This window comes from Myxine glutinosa, chromosome 2 (genome assembly GCF_964187855.1).
Source record: "Myxine glutinosa chromosome 2, kmMyxGlut1.1, whole genome shotgun sequence".
NCBI classification, from domain to species: domain Eukaryota; kingdom Metazoa; phylum Chordata; class Myxini; order Myxiniformes; family Myxinidae; genus Myxine; species Myxine glutinosa.
Window position 1 is genome coordinate 9096493 of NC_136262.1, and position 19599 is coordinate 9116091.

Consider the following 19599-nt stretch of genomic DNA (forward strand, 5'->3'; position numbering starts at 1 on the left):
AATGTTCGTTTTGAGGCCATTTTCCCCGCTAGAGCGGGGGTTAGCCTTGCGGGCCCCATGACAATCATGGTTCCCTGTTTGAGGCAATGTTTTTTATGGCCGGATGCCCTTCCTGACGCCAACCCTTGGTCGCCTCTTACGATGCGCAGGGATACGGTGTACCTATTCTAAACCGGGCTACACACCGTGAATTACTGTACACACTGTACACACCGTGATTGTACACACTGTACTGTACTGTATTAATTTTTTAAAATAAATAATACACACACACACACACACACACACACACACACACACACACACACACACACACACACACACACACACACACACACACACACGTATGCACCTGTGGCCATTTATATTTTTACTGTGAGTAAACTTGCACATGCAATTCTTCCAACTCCTCAACCCCTCACCCACCAAAAGTCCTTCCCCCTCAAAGCCTTAACCTCCCCCTCACAACTCTTTACTCTCATGCCCCTCCACCCCCTCTAACTCCTCATCTTACCCCTCCCAACCTTAAGGCATCAATCCGCTCCCCACTTCAAGCCCTCAAACCCCTTCCCCCAAAAGCCTCAACCTCCCCTTTCCAAATCTGTCCCATCTTCACTCCCTCTCACCCCATGTCCTCACATTCCCTCTGCTCATAAAGCAAACAGGCATTCCCAGATCAAAACAGCGGAATATTTAATGCTTTCCACTCAGATCATGGTACCAAAGACTTCCCAGAAACCCATCATGGTCACCTGTCCAACTCACAATTTAAAGAGGAAATAGTTGAAAATAATAACTTGGAACTTTGTAACCTCCGCAGTAAAATGGCTGCTTGAGAGAATGCCACATAGTTTTTTGAGTGGTGTATAAACAACAGAACGCTGCCTTCATCGCCGAGACCTATCTTCACAAGGCCCGTGATGCCTATCGGCTCAAAATCCTTTTAACTGGTGCTTTGTTTGTTTCACACTGAAGGGAAAACTTGTAGGGAGGGCATGGCGATCGTGAATGTGAAAGCTTCACATATATCTTTGACTTCACATCGCAGTAAGCACCAAAATGGCAGCCATAGGATTGCTGACTTGAAAATCACAACAAACCCAATTTGTTATCAATGTTCGTCTTTCATTAATCATCCACTTTCTAAACTCCCCTCTTGCCCCTCCCATCCAAATCCCCCCCCTTGCACCTACACTCCTAAACTCCCCCCTTGCCCCTCCACTCTTAAACTCCCCCTTGCCCCTCCACTCCTGAACTCCCCCCTTGCCCTTCCCCTCCTAAACTCCCCCCTTGCCCCTCCCCTCCAAATCCCCCCCTTGCCCCTCCACTCCTGAACTCCCCCCTTGCCCTTCCCCTCATAAACTCCCCCCTTGCCCCTCCCCTCCAAATCCCCCCCCTTGCCCCTACGCTCCTAAACTCCCCCCTTGCCCCTCCACTTCTAAACTTCCCCCTTGCCCCTTCCCTCCAAAACTCCCCCCTTGCCCCTCCCCTCCTAAACTCCCCCCTCACTCCTCCCCTTCAAAACTCCCCCCCCAACCCCTCCCATTCAATTCTCCCCCCATACCATTCCTCTCCAATTCTCCCTCCTCCCCCCTCCTCCTCCAAGCTGCCTCCTCCCCACTTCGTCTCCCTTCTATCTCATACCTCCACCCCCCCAAACCTTCTACTTTCCTCTGCCCCCCCTCAAACAACCCCTCACTGTGCCTCATCCCTTCACCATCAAACCTTTCATCCTCCTCATCCTTCCCTTTATTGGAACTCTTCTGCAATATCATTATCTGACACACTATCAACTGCTCTCCCTACCTCCCCCTCTCATCCTTCATCTTACCCTACTCCTCCCCTCCCCTGTCCTGTACCCGATGCTCCCCCTCTCTCTTCATTAACGGTATGGACCTCAAACATCCGGGGCCTTCGCTCAAACCTGACTGATCTCTCCATACAGGTTGCTTCTGACAATCCAGACTTGATCTGCTTAACAGAGACTTTCCTCCTTCAAGATGTCTCTGATTCCTTAATATCTCTTCCTGGTTACTCCCTCCTCCGGTATGATAGACCTGAGCCTCGGCCTGGTGGTGGGGTGGCTATCTTTATCAAAAACTCTCTTCCTCACTCTCCTTGCACTGCCCTCTTTCCTCCTCACCCCCAGCTTCCTTTCCGCTCCCACCTTTTGTTCATATGTGTTCTGTACCGTCCCCCAAACAGTGATGACTCCATCTACATTTCACTGTCCGACAACATGGACCAACTTCTATCCACTCATCCCAACTCTCCCTTCCTCATATGTGGTGACTTCAACTGTCATCATGCCACCTGGTTGGGTGTGGGTTCCTCTCTCACCAGTCATGGCACCTCAGCAAAGGACTTCTGTGACTCACTGGGATTGACACAATGTCAATTTCCCGACCCGGATCTCAGCCAATGGAGTATCTTCTCTTCTAGACTTGGTTATGACAAACTTCCCTGCTAATGTCTGCTGCTCTTCTTCTGCTCCAATCGGTTCTTCTGATCATGTGCTTGTCAAAGTGGACATCTCTCTGGCCATTCTCAGAGAGCCTCCTCAGCGTCGACGAGTCTGGCATTTCACTCAGGCCGACTGGGACGGTCTTCAAGCAGCCATCAATCGTCTGGATTGGTCTCCCATCTCCACTGCCTCTGACATCAATTCTTCCTGGGAATTCTTCCAAAGCAAACTGATCTCTCTCATGCACAGATTTATCCCATCTCGCCTTCAGTTGTCTTACCCTTCCTCCCGTCCATGGTACACTGAATCTTGTGGTGAGGCAGTTGCCCTGAAACAACTTGCCTTTGCCTCTTGGAAGGCTAATCCAACTGAAGGCAATCTCAGTTCCTTCCACCAAGCTCGGAACAAGTGTGTGTCTACCCTCAGGAGTGCCAGGAAGCACTATCTCTCCTCACTCAAGAATGAACTCTCAAACCTGTCTCCTTCCTCCAAATCCTGGTGGCATCTGGTCAAATCCGTTTCTGGTGTTTGTTCCCCCTCCATCCCCTCCCTTACCTCAAATGGCCACACAGTTGACATCGCACGTGACAAAGCCGAATGCCTCAACTCTGTGTTTGCCTCAAAATCCTTAGTCCCAAACCCATCTCTCTCTGTTCCCACCTTTCCCAGTCGAACCCAACTGCTCCTGGACTCTGTGGCCTTCTCTCCTGACAAGGTGGAGGAGTTTTTGTCAAACCTCGACTCTGATTCTGCAACTGGACCATCAGCCCACGGGTCCTAAAATTCTGCTCTGCCGCTCTGTCTCACCCTCTCTCTGTTCTTTTCACCCTATCTTTTGCTCAAGGTCATCTGCCAGCATCCTGGAAATCAGCTAACATTACCGCTTTACACAAAAAAGGTGCAAAAACAGATCCTTGCAACTACAGACCAATCAGCCTGCTCCCAATTATCAGCAAAGTCATGGAATCCATCATTGCTTCGGATATGAAATCTTTCCTCTTCTCCAATGGCTTGATCTCTGATCATCAATTTGGTTTCAGACCAGGTCACTCTACTCTGGACATGCTGCTTCTGCTGTCTCAACAATGGATGGAGGTCCTCAATGCCAAACAGGAAATCAGAGCTGTCTCCCTTGACATATCACGTGCCTTCGATACGGTCTGGCACCCAGCTCTGCTCACCAAACTCTCCTCCTATGGTATCCATGGAAATCTCCATGCATCATGGCTTGCGGACTTCCTCTCTGGTCGTAGTCAACGTGTGGCCCTGAATGGATTTCTCTCATCTCCCCTTCCTGTTCAGGCTGGAGTTCCCCAAGGCAGTGTTCTCGGCTCTGTGCTTTTTCTGGTCTTTATCAATGATCTCTCCGACTCTCTGGAAAATCCTCTCTATCTCTTTGCTGATGACTCCACTCTCTGCCGCTCCATTCCTCTTCCCTCAGATCGGCAGTCTGCAGCCTCCTCACTCTCTGAAGACCTGGACAAAATCACAGACTGGTCAAACAAGTGGAACATGTCTTTCAATCCTGACAAATCTCACTCTCTTACTATGTCTCTCTGAAAAGATCGACTGGACAACCCTCCCATCTACTTTCTCAACAATCCTCTCCAAGAAGTTCTGTCGCTCAAGCTTTTGGGTCTCACTATCTGCCATGATCTTTCTTGGGAAAACCACATTTCCAAGCTGGCCTCCAAAGCCAGTCGCCGACTGGGCATCCTCCGTCGTGTGAAGTCCTTCCTCGGCACACCTGAGCTCCTCACCACATACAAGGCTTTCATCCGCAGCTCAATGGAATACTGTTCTCCCCTATGGGCTGGTGCTCCTGCCTCACACCTTGCTCGGCTTTACGCTGTTGAATCCAAAGCTTTCAAAATCATTGGAATCTCCCGCGATGAAGCTATCGCTGAGGGCCTTTCACTCACTCACCGCAGGCAGGTAGGTGGTCTTTCTGTCTTCTACCGACTCCTCTCTGGCCTTGCTCCCCCAGCTCTCTCTGTGCTCTGTCCCCGAAATATTCCTACAGGTCGCACAAGATCTGCCAGCAACCCTCTGATGGTTAAACTGCCGAAATCTCGGCTCTCTGCTCACCTTCACTCTTTCATTCCTCTTTTCTCCCGCCTCTGGAACAAACTCCCACACTCCCTTCAATCCCACTCCTCCCTCCAGGTCTTTAAAACAGCTGTTCACCACCATCTCTTATCTTCCCCCATCCAAAACCTTGATCTTTTCTACCCCCACTAATTCACCCCAGATTCACCTTGTTTGAAATTCCAACTTCCTTCCTGGAAGTCCTGGCAGTGTCCATATGTTTATACCTCAGCCACCCCCCCCCCCCCTTCACATGCCTCCCCCCCAAAGCCCTCTCCCTCCCACAGATCTCTCGATGTCTCCATGTCTCTCGGTCCCTGCTCTCAAATGTTTTGTTTGTGTCCTTCCCCCTCTCTCCCCATCTTGTCTACCGCTCCCGATGTTATTTGTTGTATGTGTCTGTTTGTCTTTCTGTGTGATTAATGTTCGCTCTTTCACGAGCCTCGATCTTGTATGCAAAAAAAAAAAAAAAAAAAAAGTATAGAAATTGTCGGTGGAGTCAGGCGAACTCTCCAACCAATGGGTGGAACCCGGACGGCCTCACGGCTTCATTTATGGTATAGATTAAGTGTAATATTTTTCGTACCGGGAGGTAATGTCATTTTTTGAGCTGTGGAAATCCTCTTTGAAAAGCGACCTCCGCTTCCGGTCCGGTCTGGAGAGGACGCTGGCGTTACTTATTCGCCGCTTCTCCGACTGGGTCATTGTATATAGTCTGCTTTTCTGGTGGTCGTGGCGGCTTTTTGGCCGTTGGGTCTGCCCTCTGCTCGGTCCCGGCTCTGCTCCTGGCTTCGCCTGCCTGGCTCTTCCACTGTTTCCTCAGGCCCGCTCCCGTTGTTTGTGGCCGTTGTTTGCGGCTGTGGCTGTTTGCCGCTGCGGTCTTGGTTTGCTTGATTAGCGGCTGCGGTCGTTTGCCGCTGCGGCCTTTGCTGTCTTGATTAGCGGCTGCGGTCGTTTGCCGCTGCGGCAAGGCCTACTCGTCCTCCTCAACCTTGGCCTCTTACTCGTCCCTTCGCTCCTGCCTGGCATGGCTCTAAAGTACTCCGCCGCAAGGCTTCTTCTGCTCAATACTCACTCCACCCCATCATGCATCTCTGCAATCAAATACCACGGACTCCTGCGACGACCCAGATACATTCATAGAGGCTCCGGTCGTAAGTTTGTTTATTTACAAACAGGTCACTCCATTCCCGTACTCTGGTCGGCTCAGCGCACTCCCACTCATCGTCCCAGCGCACCTGGTCACAGCAACGCACACGATCGCACCTCCTGTCTGCAAACCCTGGCTAAATCACCCGAGTTCATCCCCACCATACAAACCAACATGAAGCTCACTTTGTTCAATACCCGGTCCCTCAACAACAAAAGCCTCATCCTGAACGACTACATTCTGGATAATAAACTGGACTTTCTCTGTCTCACTGAAACCTGGCAACAACCTCTGGACTACTTCTCACTCAACCTCACTACACCCAATTGATATTCTTACATCAATAAACCACGCTCGGAGGGCCGAGGTGGTGGAATTGCCGTAATTCACCGACAGGACATCAAGACCAGCCTCATCTCCATCTCATCTGCTCCATCATTTGAACACCTGGCTTTTAAACTCTCTGGTCACACACAGTCAGTCATGGCTGTCGTCTACCGCCCTCCCAAACCACACCCATCGTTCCTGTCTGACTTCTACTTTCTGACCCAGCTCTGCTCTCCCCCTCAATCCTCCTCCTCGGTGATTTCAATATCCACATGGACTCCACTGACTCCACAATAACCACTGACTTCACTGATTTACTCACCTGCTTTAACCTCACTCAACATGTCAACTTTCCTACCCATAACCATGGGCACATTCTGTACCTTGTCTGCTCTACTGGATTAATTTTGCACCATCTCTCTGGCTCCGACCTCACCCTCTCTGACCACTTAGCCATCACTATGACCATCAACATCCCCACCCCAGCACCAAGGCATTTTCGCACTATCAACTTCCGTAAGCTAAACGCTCTTTCACCTACCTCATTCTCATCCACCCTCTCTGAAAAAATGTCCACTTCTCCCTTCGTTGACCTCCACACCCCTTCTGACCTCACTGACTACTACAACCACACTCTCTCCTCCTGCCTTGACCAGCTTGTGCCTATAAAAACCAAAACAGTTTCTTTCACCCATTCTGCTCCCTGGTTTACCCCTGAACTCCGCCTGATGAAAACTCGTGCTCGCCAACTTGAAAGACTCCACAATAAAACAGGTCTCACAATTCACTCCCAAGCCTACAACACTACAAAGATGCCCTCTCCCGCGCCCTCTCCCGCGCCCGCTCCGCCTACTACTCTCAAATTATCCACTCTGGCTCTGGAAACCCAAAAGCACTCTTCTCGACAATAAACAAACTCCTCAGCCCCCTTGACACCACCACCCAGTCATTCACAGTAGACAACTGCATCTCCTTCCTTTCATTCTTCCAAAGCAAAATTGACAACATCTACAGCAGCTTAACCACCACCACACCTGCTCCCCTCAAACCACCTGCCCCCCCTTATCCTGCCAACCCCTGTCTCAGTTCTCCCCAGTCTCCCCCTACTGACCTCATAGGAATGAAACTATGAACTCCTCATGAACTCCTCATAGGAATGAAAACTGCCACCTGCACTCTTGACCCCATCCCCTCCAGCTTTGTCAAGGCCTCCCTTCCTGCTCTCTCTCCACTTATCACTGCAACAATAAACTCCTCTCTGTCTACAGGCATCGTCCCACCATCCCTCAAAATTGCTGCTGTTACCCCCATTCTGAAAAAACCTGGACTCAACCCTGACACCCTAAACAACTTCAGACCCATCTCCAACCTACCCTTTCTGTCAAAAGTTTTGGAACGTGCTGTAGCCACTCAACTCAAACATCACCTCTCTGCCAATAACCTGTATGAAACATTCCAATCCGGATTCCACTCCAACCACAGTACTGAAACTGCTCTCCTCAAAATCACCTACGACCTTCTCTCCTCTGACGCTGGCAACCTCAACATTCTCATCCTCCTCGACCTCAGCGCTGCCTTTGACACCATCAATCACACCATCCTCCTCACCCGACTTGAAACCACCTTTAACATTACCGGCACTGCCCTCTCTTGGATCAAATCATACCTCTCCGACAGACGCCAGTTCATCTCCATCAATAACTGCAAATCCCCCACTGCTCCCCTCCCCCAAGGTGTTCCCCAAGGTTCAGTTCTTGGCCCCCTCCTCTTCATCCTGTACCTGTCCCCCCTCGGTCACTTAATCCGCCGTCATGGTCTCCAATTCCACTGCTTCGCCGATGACATCCAGATTTTCATCTCCACCAAGTCCATCTCCACCGCCACCCACTCTATCCTGACAAACTGCATCACTGAAATAAAATCCTGGCTTCAAATCAACTTCCTCAAACTTAACTATGATAAATCTGAAATAATCATCATTGGCCCAAAAACGCTCATAAAATCCACCCATAACTTTGCCCTCAACATCGACGGTTTCCCAGTATCCACCTCCCCTCACATCCGGAATCTTGGCATCATCTTTGACCAAACCCTCTCCTTCGACAAATACACTAAACAGATCACAAAGACAGCCTTCTTTCACCTGAAAAACATCGCCCGTCTCCGTCCATCCCTCTCCTCCACGGCTGCAGAAACCCTCATCCGCCGTCATGGTCTCAATCTTCTCTGGGGGATGGGGAGCCAGTGAAGCTTGTAAAGGACGGGGGTGATGTTGTCAAGGGTCCGGGAATGGGTGCTTTGCTTGAACTGTATCCATACATCTTGTTCACTCAATGTGTCCTCCCCTTGTCCTCGTTCTTCCCCATATTCCTTATCTCTGCATGTCAGCCTCTATTTTGTTCCTCATCCCTATTGTTTGTATCTTTCTGATCATTATTATTTCAGGCCTTCATCACCTCCCGTCTCGACTACTGCAACAGCCTCCTCTTTGGTTCACCCTCAATAATCATCAATAAACTCCAATACATTCAGAACTCCGCTGCCCGTCTACTCACCCATTCCCGGACCCGTGACTACATCACCCCCGTCCTTTACAAGCTTCACTGGCTCTCCATCCCCCAGAGAATCCAGTACAAAATCCTCCTCTTGACCTACAAAGCCCTCCATAACCTGGCCCCACCCTACCTGACTGACCTCCTCTCCAGACACACTCCCACCCGCAACCTCCGCTCTGCTGGTACCAACCTCCTGACCCCCCCCCCCCCCATCCGGACCAAATTCAGATCCTGGGGGGACAGGGCCTTCTCCATCGCTGCTCCCACCCTCTGGAACTCACTACCTCACACCATCAGAGACTCCTCACTCACCACATTCAAAACATCACTCAAGACCCACCTGTTCAACACTGCATTCAACATTTAACCCCTGACTATCTCTTCTCCTTCTCCTTCCTTTTGCTTTGATTATTTACCTGTTGATTTTTGTCTTTTTGCACTTGTTTTTTTTGTACTCTGTCAAAGCGTCTTTGGGCTTCTTGAAAAGCGCTATATAAAATAAATGTATTATTATTATTATTATTACTTTCCGGTACACCTAATATATGCTGGATTAATTTTGCCCTTTCGAAATGTCACATTTGTCAAATTTTACAAGTTTTATTTGTGCTTTTATTGTTTTCTTCTTCTTCATGCAGTTTTCCCTCCAGATATGCCATTTAGGCTGCCATTGCATGACATTTATAAAATGTGTGTAACATACGCTCGATGAAGTTTACCCTAATGTGATGTCATTTATAACTTTTCCTTTCCCTTGTGCTTCTTCTTCTTCTTCATGCAGTTTACTCTCCAGATATGCCATCTCGGCTGCCGTTGCGTGACATTTTGGCAGGCCTGTTCCTCAGTGTGTGTACAGGCATTCGCTTCTGGATGCACTACACACTTGTGGCCTTCGCCTGGCTGGGCATCGTCCCTCTCACGGCATGTATGTTACTGCTGTCTCGCCAGTTTGCATCTTATAACGTTTTATTTTTCAATTGATAAATTGTATCAAAATAAAATTGCTAATTTACCGTGTAGACATTGCGTGTTTTATCATGATATTTGCCAGCTGCAGTACAATGCCATGTTTGGATGAAAGAAAATGCAATAGTCATACATGAAATATCTACATGAAGAAACCAGGTGGTCAGAACCTCCTTTCCATGATGATAATGCTGATTATGTGTTGTCATGGAAACGTTATAACTGTGGTGGGATTGGATGGTTCCTTGTTAAAAAAACAAAAACAACCATTAACCTCCTGTTTAAGTAATATTTACTCGATCACTGATTCTTGCTGTGATCTCAAGGTCGTATCTACAAGTGCTTGTTCACCGGTTCTGCAAGCTCCCTCCTCACGCTGCCTCTTGACCTGCTGTCAACGTAAGTGTGTTGATGTGTTCATTTTGACCATCCTTTCATACGGTATTCTGAGTTATTAGAAAACAATTGTTGGGATGGTCTATGATGAAGGTTGTCTCTTTGGTCAGGGTGTTTTGCAATCATTAGGTATTTCAGCAGTTTGTGCTTGTATACCACACGTACCTACCTGTGTCTCCCTAGTGAGAACCTCCTCACCGATTGCTTGCAAGGCTGCTTCGTGGTCACTTGCACACTCTGTGCCTTCATCAGCCTCGTGTGGCTGCGTGAGCAGATCCTGCACGGCATGGCCCCACCGTGGCTTGAGCAAAACCAGGCCCATCGGGGCATAGCTCCTGCGCATGTACACAACAACCAGGTTGGTCAGCATGTCCTTCTCTTCTCTAATGTTGACCTACTTATGATCTTCTGGAGTATGATTATACAATAGTTTGTTAGTAGGGCAGTGGACATGTTACCCTATAGATGTATAGGTCTTGTGCGATGGAAAGGTTTTGTTTTGGTTAACGTGTGTTAGTTACATCAAGAGGAAAGACGAGATTGTTCATTCGTGGCATGTAATTACTCCTTTAGCAGGTTCATGCTGTTCCTGGTACCTGTTGTGGAAAAAGGTAGTTTAACCATCTTCTTCTTCTCTTCACTTTATAAGGAATGGGGTGGTCCATTGGTACCAAGCTCCTGTACTGCCTTGACCACGATACGACTCCACTTCCCCCTGTCCTCGGCCAACACTGTCCACTCTCCAAGCACCCCCACCTTACCGATATACCTCCTCAAATAATCTTCCTTTTCCTCCTACCTCGCTCCAACAACCAATCCACTCTCTTTGGCATTCTCTCTTCCTGTATCTGTACCAAGTGTCCTGCCCACTTCATCCGACTTTCTACCAATCTTCCCAATCTCCTCCCTCAGTTCATCCATCCTCCTGTCCACCCACTTCACTACCCCTTTCGTTTTTTTTTTTTTTTTTTTTTTTTAAAGGTCATTTTCCCTGCTAGAGCAGGGGTTACCTTGCGGGCCCATGACAATCATGGTTCCCTGTTTGAGGCAATGTTTTATGGCCGGATGCCCTTCCTGACGCCAACCCTTGGTCAGTGGTCACGCTCTTAGGATGCGCAGGGATACGGTGTACCTATTCTAAACCGGGGTACACCCCGGGATCATTCATCCCAGCAAGCTGGTACTCAATTTGCCGACCTCGGAAGGATAACGGGCCGAGTCAACCCCCCTGGCGTTAATTCAGCAATCGACCGGGATTCGAACCCAGGATCCTAGGATCCCAAGCCGGCACCCTAACCGCTAAGCCAACACCAGGCTTTAACCCTTGAATGAACTCAATCATTCCCACCTTCTTGTGTGGTTGCCCTGGGAAAGGTTTTGGCTCAAAAGTCTTTTACAAACTGACTGGCTAAGCCTGATGTTTGCCGGAGGGTGGCAGGATTTTGAATTCGGGGTTCCAGCGATGATTTACCTCCTCTTCTCGAACGACGCCATGGGTCTTTAGAATCCACTCACGAATGCTAGCAGATGGCACGCCCAGCTTATCACCCACCCGAGCGACGGCACACTTTGTGGTGTAGCTTTCTGCCTTTAAAGCACCATTCCGACAGTCTATAATTGGGCCGACAAACTCAAACTAGTCAGCTCAACCGCAATTGTACTACCTGTACACCATCCTGTTTGACTCGCTCTAATGTTTGTGAAGATAATAAAAAATCTGAATAAGGAAAATGCTTGTGCTTTCACCGATTGACGTTTTCTCTGTTCAAGCCAATGTGACGATTAGCCAATCATGCTTGTCATATAAATAGTGTGAAAATAAAGCCCCTTTGTGGTTTAAATTGAACAAAAACATTGATGAAAACATAGCAGTTTGATATATCACTACTTGAATACTGTATCATGTATTGTTTCAAAACAGCATTGTGATGTATTAAATGTATCAACAATGATGACGGTATCAGTCGTCGTTTTTGACGAATCTCTTCCCTTTGTTGGCTCACTAAGCATTGTGTGTTGTGCGATGGCTGCATAGTCCAATGCGGGACCCACAGCGTCTACCACAAACATCGCAGGTATAGACCGGTCCTTGCGGAGATGGAAATTGGCAGGTTTTCCTTTCCTATCTCCACTGTCTCTCGATAGCAAGTCTCCCACATTCAAAGTGGTCCAGGCCTTTGCAGCAAATGTTATGCTAAGCTGACCTGTTTATGACCTGATGTTTCCAAGTGACAACTGGAATGGCAGAAGACTTGAGTGTAGACTTAAGGGCATCCGGACATCCTTATAGTGCTTTCTTTGTCCATCACGTGAGCGTTTACAAAATTTAAGTTGTCCATAGAAAAGCGCTCTTGGGATTCTATGGTCGTCAATGCGTGTGAGGTGTCCTGACCAGTGAAGCTGGGCTTGCATCAGGAAATACTGAATTCCTTGGCTACGACAGTGGTCTAGGATTGTGGTGTTAGGTATTTTGTCTCGCCAGGTGATGCCAAGAATCTTGCGAAGGCATTGCGTATTGAATTGATCAAGGCGTTTGATAGGGAGACGATAGGGTGTCCAAGATTCACATCCATAGAGGTGTGTCGATAAGACAACGGCACGATGGACACTGATCTTGGTGTCCAGGTGAATGCCACGTTCATGCCAAAGGCGATGTGTCAATCTTCCAAAGGACACACATGGTTTGCCGAGTCTTTATGTTACTTCACCAATCGTTGCATTTTGATAGAGGACACCTCCAAGGTAGCAGAACCTATCTACAACTTTGAGTGGCGTGTTATCGATGGTAATGGATGGGACGGTATACGCACCTTCTGGTCTCGGCTGAAGTATAGCCTCAGTCTTCTTGAGGCTAACCATAAGGCCATAGCAACGAGCAGATTGCGCAAAGGAGTTCACAATAAATTGCATATCTTCGAGATTATAACTGAATTGTGCGCAGTCATTGGCAAAAAGTAGATTGTGGTGCAACATTTCTATGATTCTGGACTTGTCCTTTAGATGCTGCAAATTAAAGACAATACTATCGGTGTGAAACTGGATCATCATTTCCTGGGTGCAATCTTCGAAGGCATCATAAAGCAAAGAGGGAAACGCAATGCTAAATAATAGGGGAGCTAGGCCACAGCCTTGTTTTTTCCGTTTACAGGAAATGACTCAGAAGTGCATCCACTGTCCCTCACACGAGCAACCAGACCATCGTGGAACGATCCGACGGTGTTGACCAATTTGGCGGGGACAGTCGACCGTGTGCAATCGCTTCCACTGGCTTTCTCAACTGACCAAATCAAGCCCTTTTGTAAGGTTGATGTAGACCATTTATGGATCGCGATTTATAGAGGTTGGTCATCATGTCCTTCTCCTCTCTAATGTTAACCGACTTATGATCTTCTGGAGTATGATTATATAATAGTTTCTTAGTAGGGCAGTGGACATGTTACCCTATAGATTTATAGGCAATTTTTTTTTTGTGTACAACATCGAGGCTCGTGTAAGAGCTAACATTAATCACATAAAAACAAACTGACACAAAAAACATATGATCAAGGCAGCGGGAGACCAGATGGGGAGAGACAAGGAAGCACACAAGTACAACGGTAGAGAACAGGGACATCGGGATATCTGTGGGAGGGAGAGGCCTTGGGAGGAGGGGGAATGTGAAGGGGAGGGGGAGGGTGGGAGAGGTATCCCCCAGATACTGGATCATTCATTCGATGATTATTGATCTTGCAGGCCTGTGGGAAGGATAGATAGACGATAATGTGGCTTTGAGATGGTTCCACAAACATGAGAAGGAAATGGTAATGATGTGCTGCTGGGCAGACAACTACCTGGGGAGCTGCATACGATTGGCCAGTGAACGTGCGTGTCCGGGAGAGGGCTGCATGGGCAAGAGCTTTTGGTAGATGTTGCTCGTGTGACGGTGACCGGTACATGTACTTATTCCAATTCATTATCTACAGATTGCTTTTTCGTCGCCCTGAGCACAAACTGTACGATATTATGATTCCCGGTTTTGTGAATGCGCTTTTGTGGTACCTGTGACCTTCACGGTGCAAAAATTGCTGCAAATTCAAAACGTGATGGAAGAGGAAGTGACTGTTTTCACAGCATTGCAATAGTGTTTAGATGAACTAAACCTCTCGTGTTGGATTATTTTTGAAGACCTCAACCCCGATGATGATTCCTTTTGCACACATCACATTTTCTATTGCAGCAAACATGACCATGTTGGCTCTTCCTGAGAATGTAAGCTTTCAATACACCAGTCATTAAGTTTGCCAAAAAAACGTAGTTTCGTCACCACCACGCTTTGGCTCAAAATCAGACTGCGGCCATGGCCGTGTAGTTTCATGGACCATGTGGGCAAACAGCAGAACCACAAAAACTCTCGACCACATTTCTAGTAATTGATGCCGTTATCATCAAGGCTGCGACAATGCTCTGGAATCGCATTTTTTTTCCGTGACAGTCTTTTGGCTCAAGTCTGCGAAGCGCCCTCAAAATCGCTCCATCCCTGAAACAATACCTATTGATGATACCTGTGTTGTATTGGACACTTTTACAATCTGCTCCATGAAAGATTTGAGGCTATATAGTTACTTCAGAGTTGGTCATGGGTGACTTCATCAAACTGAAACGATGAAGTAAATGCAATTTGAATCGATCTTTGGAATCTTTTACAAGGAACCCGCTGATGTCTCCCACTATGACGTATTTGTTGTACATTCACCAATTCACTTCCATCGAGTACTGCATTGTACTGAGGTCTTGGTAATAAATATTTAAATCCTCATGCTTTTTGAAGAAAAAAAAAACGGGGAAAGGGGTATTGTAATGGGGGGTTGTGGGGCAGGGGGGGAGGGAAATGGGGGATGTTGTAATTGACTCCGTCTGCCCCCACCTGTCTGTCTTTCCGTCCGTCCATCACGCTATCTCCTCCTAACTAAACGGTCGTGCAGAAATCACCAAACCTGGTAGTTATGATCACCACATGGCATGAAGGTGCAAGAGCAGTACCATTTTGGCCCAACACCCTGGGTCGGGGTCAAAAGGTCAAATTCCAAAAAATGTAATTACAGGCACATTTTAAAACATTTTAAAAATGAAACATTGGGGGATGCATGAAATATGTATCAATTTTTAAAAATTTGACCCCTGGGTTCATGTCTCAGGAGGTGAGAACTTGGGGTCACAGGAGTCAAATGAAATGGAAAGAAATGTTTTACTGCAAATTTGATATTGGGTCATTCCTGGTGGAACTTTTTGCTATTTTTCAACTTTGCTTTAAGTGGGAAGCCTGAGGAGTTGCGATGACATAACATCGACTTTTGCTCTAGTTTTCAATCGTTTTTGTTTTGCTACTGCTGCTGTCAGTAATGTTTACCAGAATTACGAGCGTAACTTCTTATGATCCCAGTTTTAAGTAGTGGCAGGTTTGTATAATTACTGGGGACCTGCACTGCACAGCAATGAGAATTGAACTCGCTCGCTGAGGACATTAAACAGTGCACCTTCAACCATTTAAAGGGCCATGTTTGTTTGCTTTGCAGAAAATCATGATTGATTTAATTAATAAATATTGCTTCACTTAACACTGAATAGATGTTCTTTTTTTTTGAATAAATATCCTGGAAGGAAGATATTAATGTTTATGGGTATCCTTTTATGCTCAATTGGCCCCGCCCCCCCAAAAACAGCGATTTTATTACCCACGTGACCCGCTACGTCATCTCGAGAATTGTTTTGCTGCGGGTCGTTTTTATAATGATTTTGACTATCGGAGGATTCTTGGTCAGAAATATCATTGTCAAATTCACTTTGTGACGAGTTGAGCGTGCTGAGCCAACCTTGCCTTTGATTACATCACGCAGATATTTGCTTATTGCTTTAAAATCAATATAATCACATCAAAAAACAAATTCCGGTGTCTGTGGACCTTTAACTCCCGAACCACCCATTGCTTCAAGAGTGCGTTCGTACTATGATATAATGAATTTATTATTATTATTATTATTTTTGTATACAGAATCGAGGCTCGTGTAAGAGCTAACGCATTTAACATGAAAACATGCACGGACACATAAAACATACAATGAAGAGAGTCGGAGACAAGAGGGGGAGAGAGAGGGAAGCACACAAGCACAACAACAGTAGAGAACAGGGACGTCGGTAGATCTGTGGAAGGGGGAGGTTTGGGGAGGAAGGAGGGTACACAGTGTAAAGCAATTGAACACTATTAGGAATTTCACCTAAATTAATTTTACTAGCCGAAAGCACCCGGCGTTGCCCGGGTTCTTTTTGAATGCATTTACTACTATAATTCAGCTTTTACTCGCGGCCGTAGAAGATTAACTACTATAATTCAGCTCAGCTTTTAATTGCGAAATGGGCCCAACCCGGCCGAGGCGGCCTCGACCAGCCTCACCACCTAGCCTATAACCTTCCCGGGGCCCGTCCCGACATTTTTTGTTTCAGAGGTTTCCTCCTATCTTTCACCGTTCAGGAGATTAGCACGTGCAAACAAACAAACAAACAAACAAACAAAAACTTTCTTATATATATATAATTATATATATAATAGATGAATGCCTAATGTAATGTTATGATGTCATGCAAATCGACCTCTGATTTGTACATGGACTGTGCTACCTCTGCCTATGGACTGCTAAGACAGGGCCTCAATGATCCAATGTCCCATCGGTTCCAAGGCTACAGAGTTGGAACGAACCATCCATGGATGCGTTTCTAGTCAGGTTCACTATGTCAATAAATTATATTTCATTCAAAATCATGGTAGATTAGCAAACCTATACATTTTTGGAAATGTTATAGCATAAGGAAACTAAAAATCAATGTTTACATTTGGAGAGATACCTGTATGGCGGCCATTTTGGATTTTCCAAATGGCCACTGTAAAATACATATTTTGTTATATTTCTGCCTCTAATTACCCTAAAAACTTTTAAAAATATACTAAACCTATATTTTCAGGGATAAGGAATCCAATGAAAGTATCAAATTAGTGCTATGGGGAATGGTAAGACACGAATCAAAGGTTTTGATTTGCAAAATACTGTCTTTATATTCGCGATAAGTTGCATAATCAAATACATGTTATCATTTTGTACAGGCAGTTAATAACATCAAAATGTGCCACAATAATTCATATCACCAAACATACACAGGCAGTCAGCAAAATCATATATACACATGCAGTCAGTATAACTTCACATCTACACAGGCAGTCAATGACAAAATATACACAGGCAGTCAATGGCATCAAACATACACGATTACAGAATATGCCATTTAGAGTTCCTCATCACTGTCCTGTGTGTCGTATCCGACAATATAGTCCGCATCGTTTTCACAGTCCGTTCCACACAAGCAAAGGTCGGTCAAATTGATTGGCAAATCGAATTGGTCGAATGGTCGATCGAAGCGATTGGTCGAATGGAATTGGTCGATTGGTCGGACTGGTTGAATTGGTCGAATCGAATTGGTCGGAATTGGCAAATGTAAACATTGATTTTCAGATTTTCCATGTAATAACGTTTCCAAAAATGTATAGGTTTGCTAATCTACCATGATTTTGAACGAAAAAAACATAGTGAACCTGACTATTCTGTGTATTGGGTGTTTGCAGCACAGCTTAACCACTCATCACTTCCCCCAGTTTAATAATGTGGGAATGTTGCTCACTCATGGGAGCATGACACAACTCCATGGTCAATCCCACGATGTGGAATGCTGTCTAATCTTTTGGTCATATGTCTTCATATCCCATGCTCGCAAATAACATTTTCTTGACAGAACTCTTGACATTTTCTTGACGTCTTTTGAGGTTGTCTTGTTTTGTGAATAATTTACTATAATGGAGCAAACATGGATGTCACTGAATCTCCAAAAATTTACATTTAATAGTTATTTGACCGATGTAGGGGTTTTCAAACCCAGTACCACCCCGAATACTGGCCTTAAGTGACCACCAAAGGCCAGCAGACGAGCACGCACTTTAGCCTTACTCCGTGCACATAATCTGGCCCAGAGGATGGGGGTGCCCGTTAATAACAGCAATACATATACATTATATACCTATGCTTGTATGTCATTGTATACATGAATGGAATCGATTCCAAAGGATGGAAAATGATGCACCGATGCTAAAAGACATATACACCACCCTGTGTATAATCATTGCGGTTCTTACCTATGAAACGCATGGTTTTTTGAGGTTAAGCAAAATAGTATTTTCAAAAGTGGATAATGTTTTGAATCTGGAATACAAAAAGTTTAAATGACAATGTAACTTCCATTTGTCAAAAACTGCTTTCCTCATTCTGTTTTTCATTCACCATCTCTCTCTTTTTTTTGCTGATGATAATCATGCACCTTCAAATGAAAACGATGTGGATGGGTGTCTTTCTAGGTTGTGGCAGATGCCAATGTGGCAGCAGAACCCAACAATGTTGTTGTGGCTGCTGTTGAAGCACCTGTTAATGGGCTCCTGCCTGAGGCTGGTGCAAATCGAGGAGAGGTGGAAGTGGTGGAGGACTTTGATGTCAACATGGAGTATTTAAATGGAGCGGTTGCGCAGCAACTAATGGATAATGAACAGCTTGCAGAAAATGTTGGTGAAGAAGAGGATGAGGAGGAACATGACGATGATGATGATGATGATGATTATGAAGACGATGATGATGACGACGACGACGACGACGATGACGAAGAGGGACAATTAATAGAGAGTGAAGAGGAAGATGGGGAAGATGAAGTCGATGCTGATGATGGTGTTGCTGATGTTGCAGAAGATGGAAACAATGAAGCTCAAGGTACGACATTTTAAAATTCCTGCTCATTCTCCTCTCCGTGGTATTTCCTGTTGGCGGGCCACCATGAGTTTCCTAAAACGAAAACCATCAGGCAAAAATGTGAACATACCAAAGATTATGAAAGTCACTTTTTAGACTGTTTTTTTTTTTTTTTTTTTTTTTTTTTTTTTTACTGCAGCTTCTTGACTTACAATGGGCGTGTGAGTTTCATTGGATTGATTAGCTTGTTTTTCCCCTCCAACAGGTGCTAACTGGAATGCTTTGGAATGGGATAGAGCAGCCGAAGAGCTTACTTGGGAAAGGGTAAGGAAATCTATCTAATCTATAAAAGTGAAATTGCATATTTGTTTGTTTATACTGTTGCGGATCTCCGACGTCGGCTCTCCCCTTATCAAGGGGGGGTTAATCCCCTTGTCCTTTTATCTGGCCAACGCGAGTCCTGGAAGTTAGAACGTCCTTCCCGGCACGGCGTTAGGTAGTGTTTGTTAGGCCTAGGGTTTCGCTACTACCTAATTACTAACGCCGACCAGAAACGAGGGAATAACTCCCGCTCGAATCACGGATATGGATGGAAAATGCTGAGCGGATAGCAATCCGCATTCCGAGCTGTTAACAAATGACTAGACCCGATTATAGCGGTTGCGATCGTGCCACGCTTACCCAATGAGAGAAAAGACTGATGCGATCGGATAAGAGGAAACCAGGAGAATAGGAAGAACAGATGGGTTTATTAATTATGTACAAAGTAGAGGAAACGAAAGAAGGGAATGTACAAGGAAGAGGAAGAAGCAGTTACACAGGGCAGCCTTAAACAGTCTT

The 19599-nt window shown here is 46.1% G+C and overlaps 1 protein-coding gene across 3 annotated transcripts in view; it reads left to right on the forward strand.

Moving 5' to 3' along the window:
• Window positions 1-19599, forward strand: part of MARCHF6 (membrane associated ring-CH-type finger 6) — an 84321-nt gene that overhangs the window by 27690 nt on the left and 37032 nt on the right. For all 3 annotated transcript variants that reach the window (XM_068108774.2, XM_078772959.1, XM_078772960.1), the window contains exons 4-8: window positions 9366-9509; window positions 9877-9949; window positions 10130-10304; window positions 18378-18780; window positions 19025-19083. In XM_068108774.2, the coding sequence (XP_067964875.2) occupies window positions 9366-9509; window positions 9877-9949; window positions 10130-10304; window positions 18378-18780; window positions 19025-19083 (854 nt within the window). The remainder of the gene's footprint in view (window positions 1-9365; window positions 9510-9876; window positions 9950-10129; window positions 10305-18377; window positions 18781-19024; window positions 19084-19599) is intronic.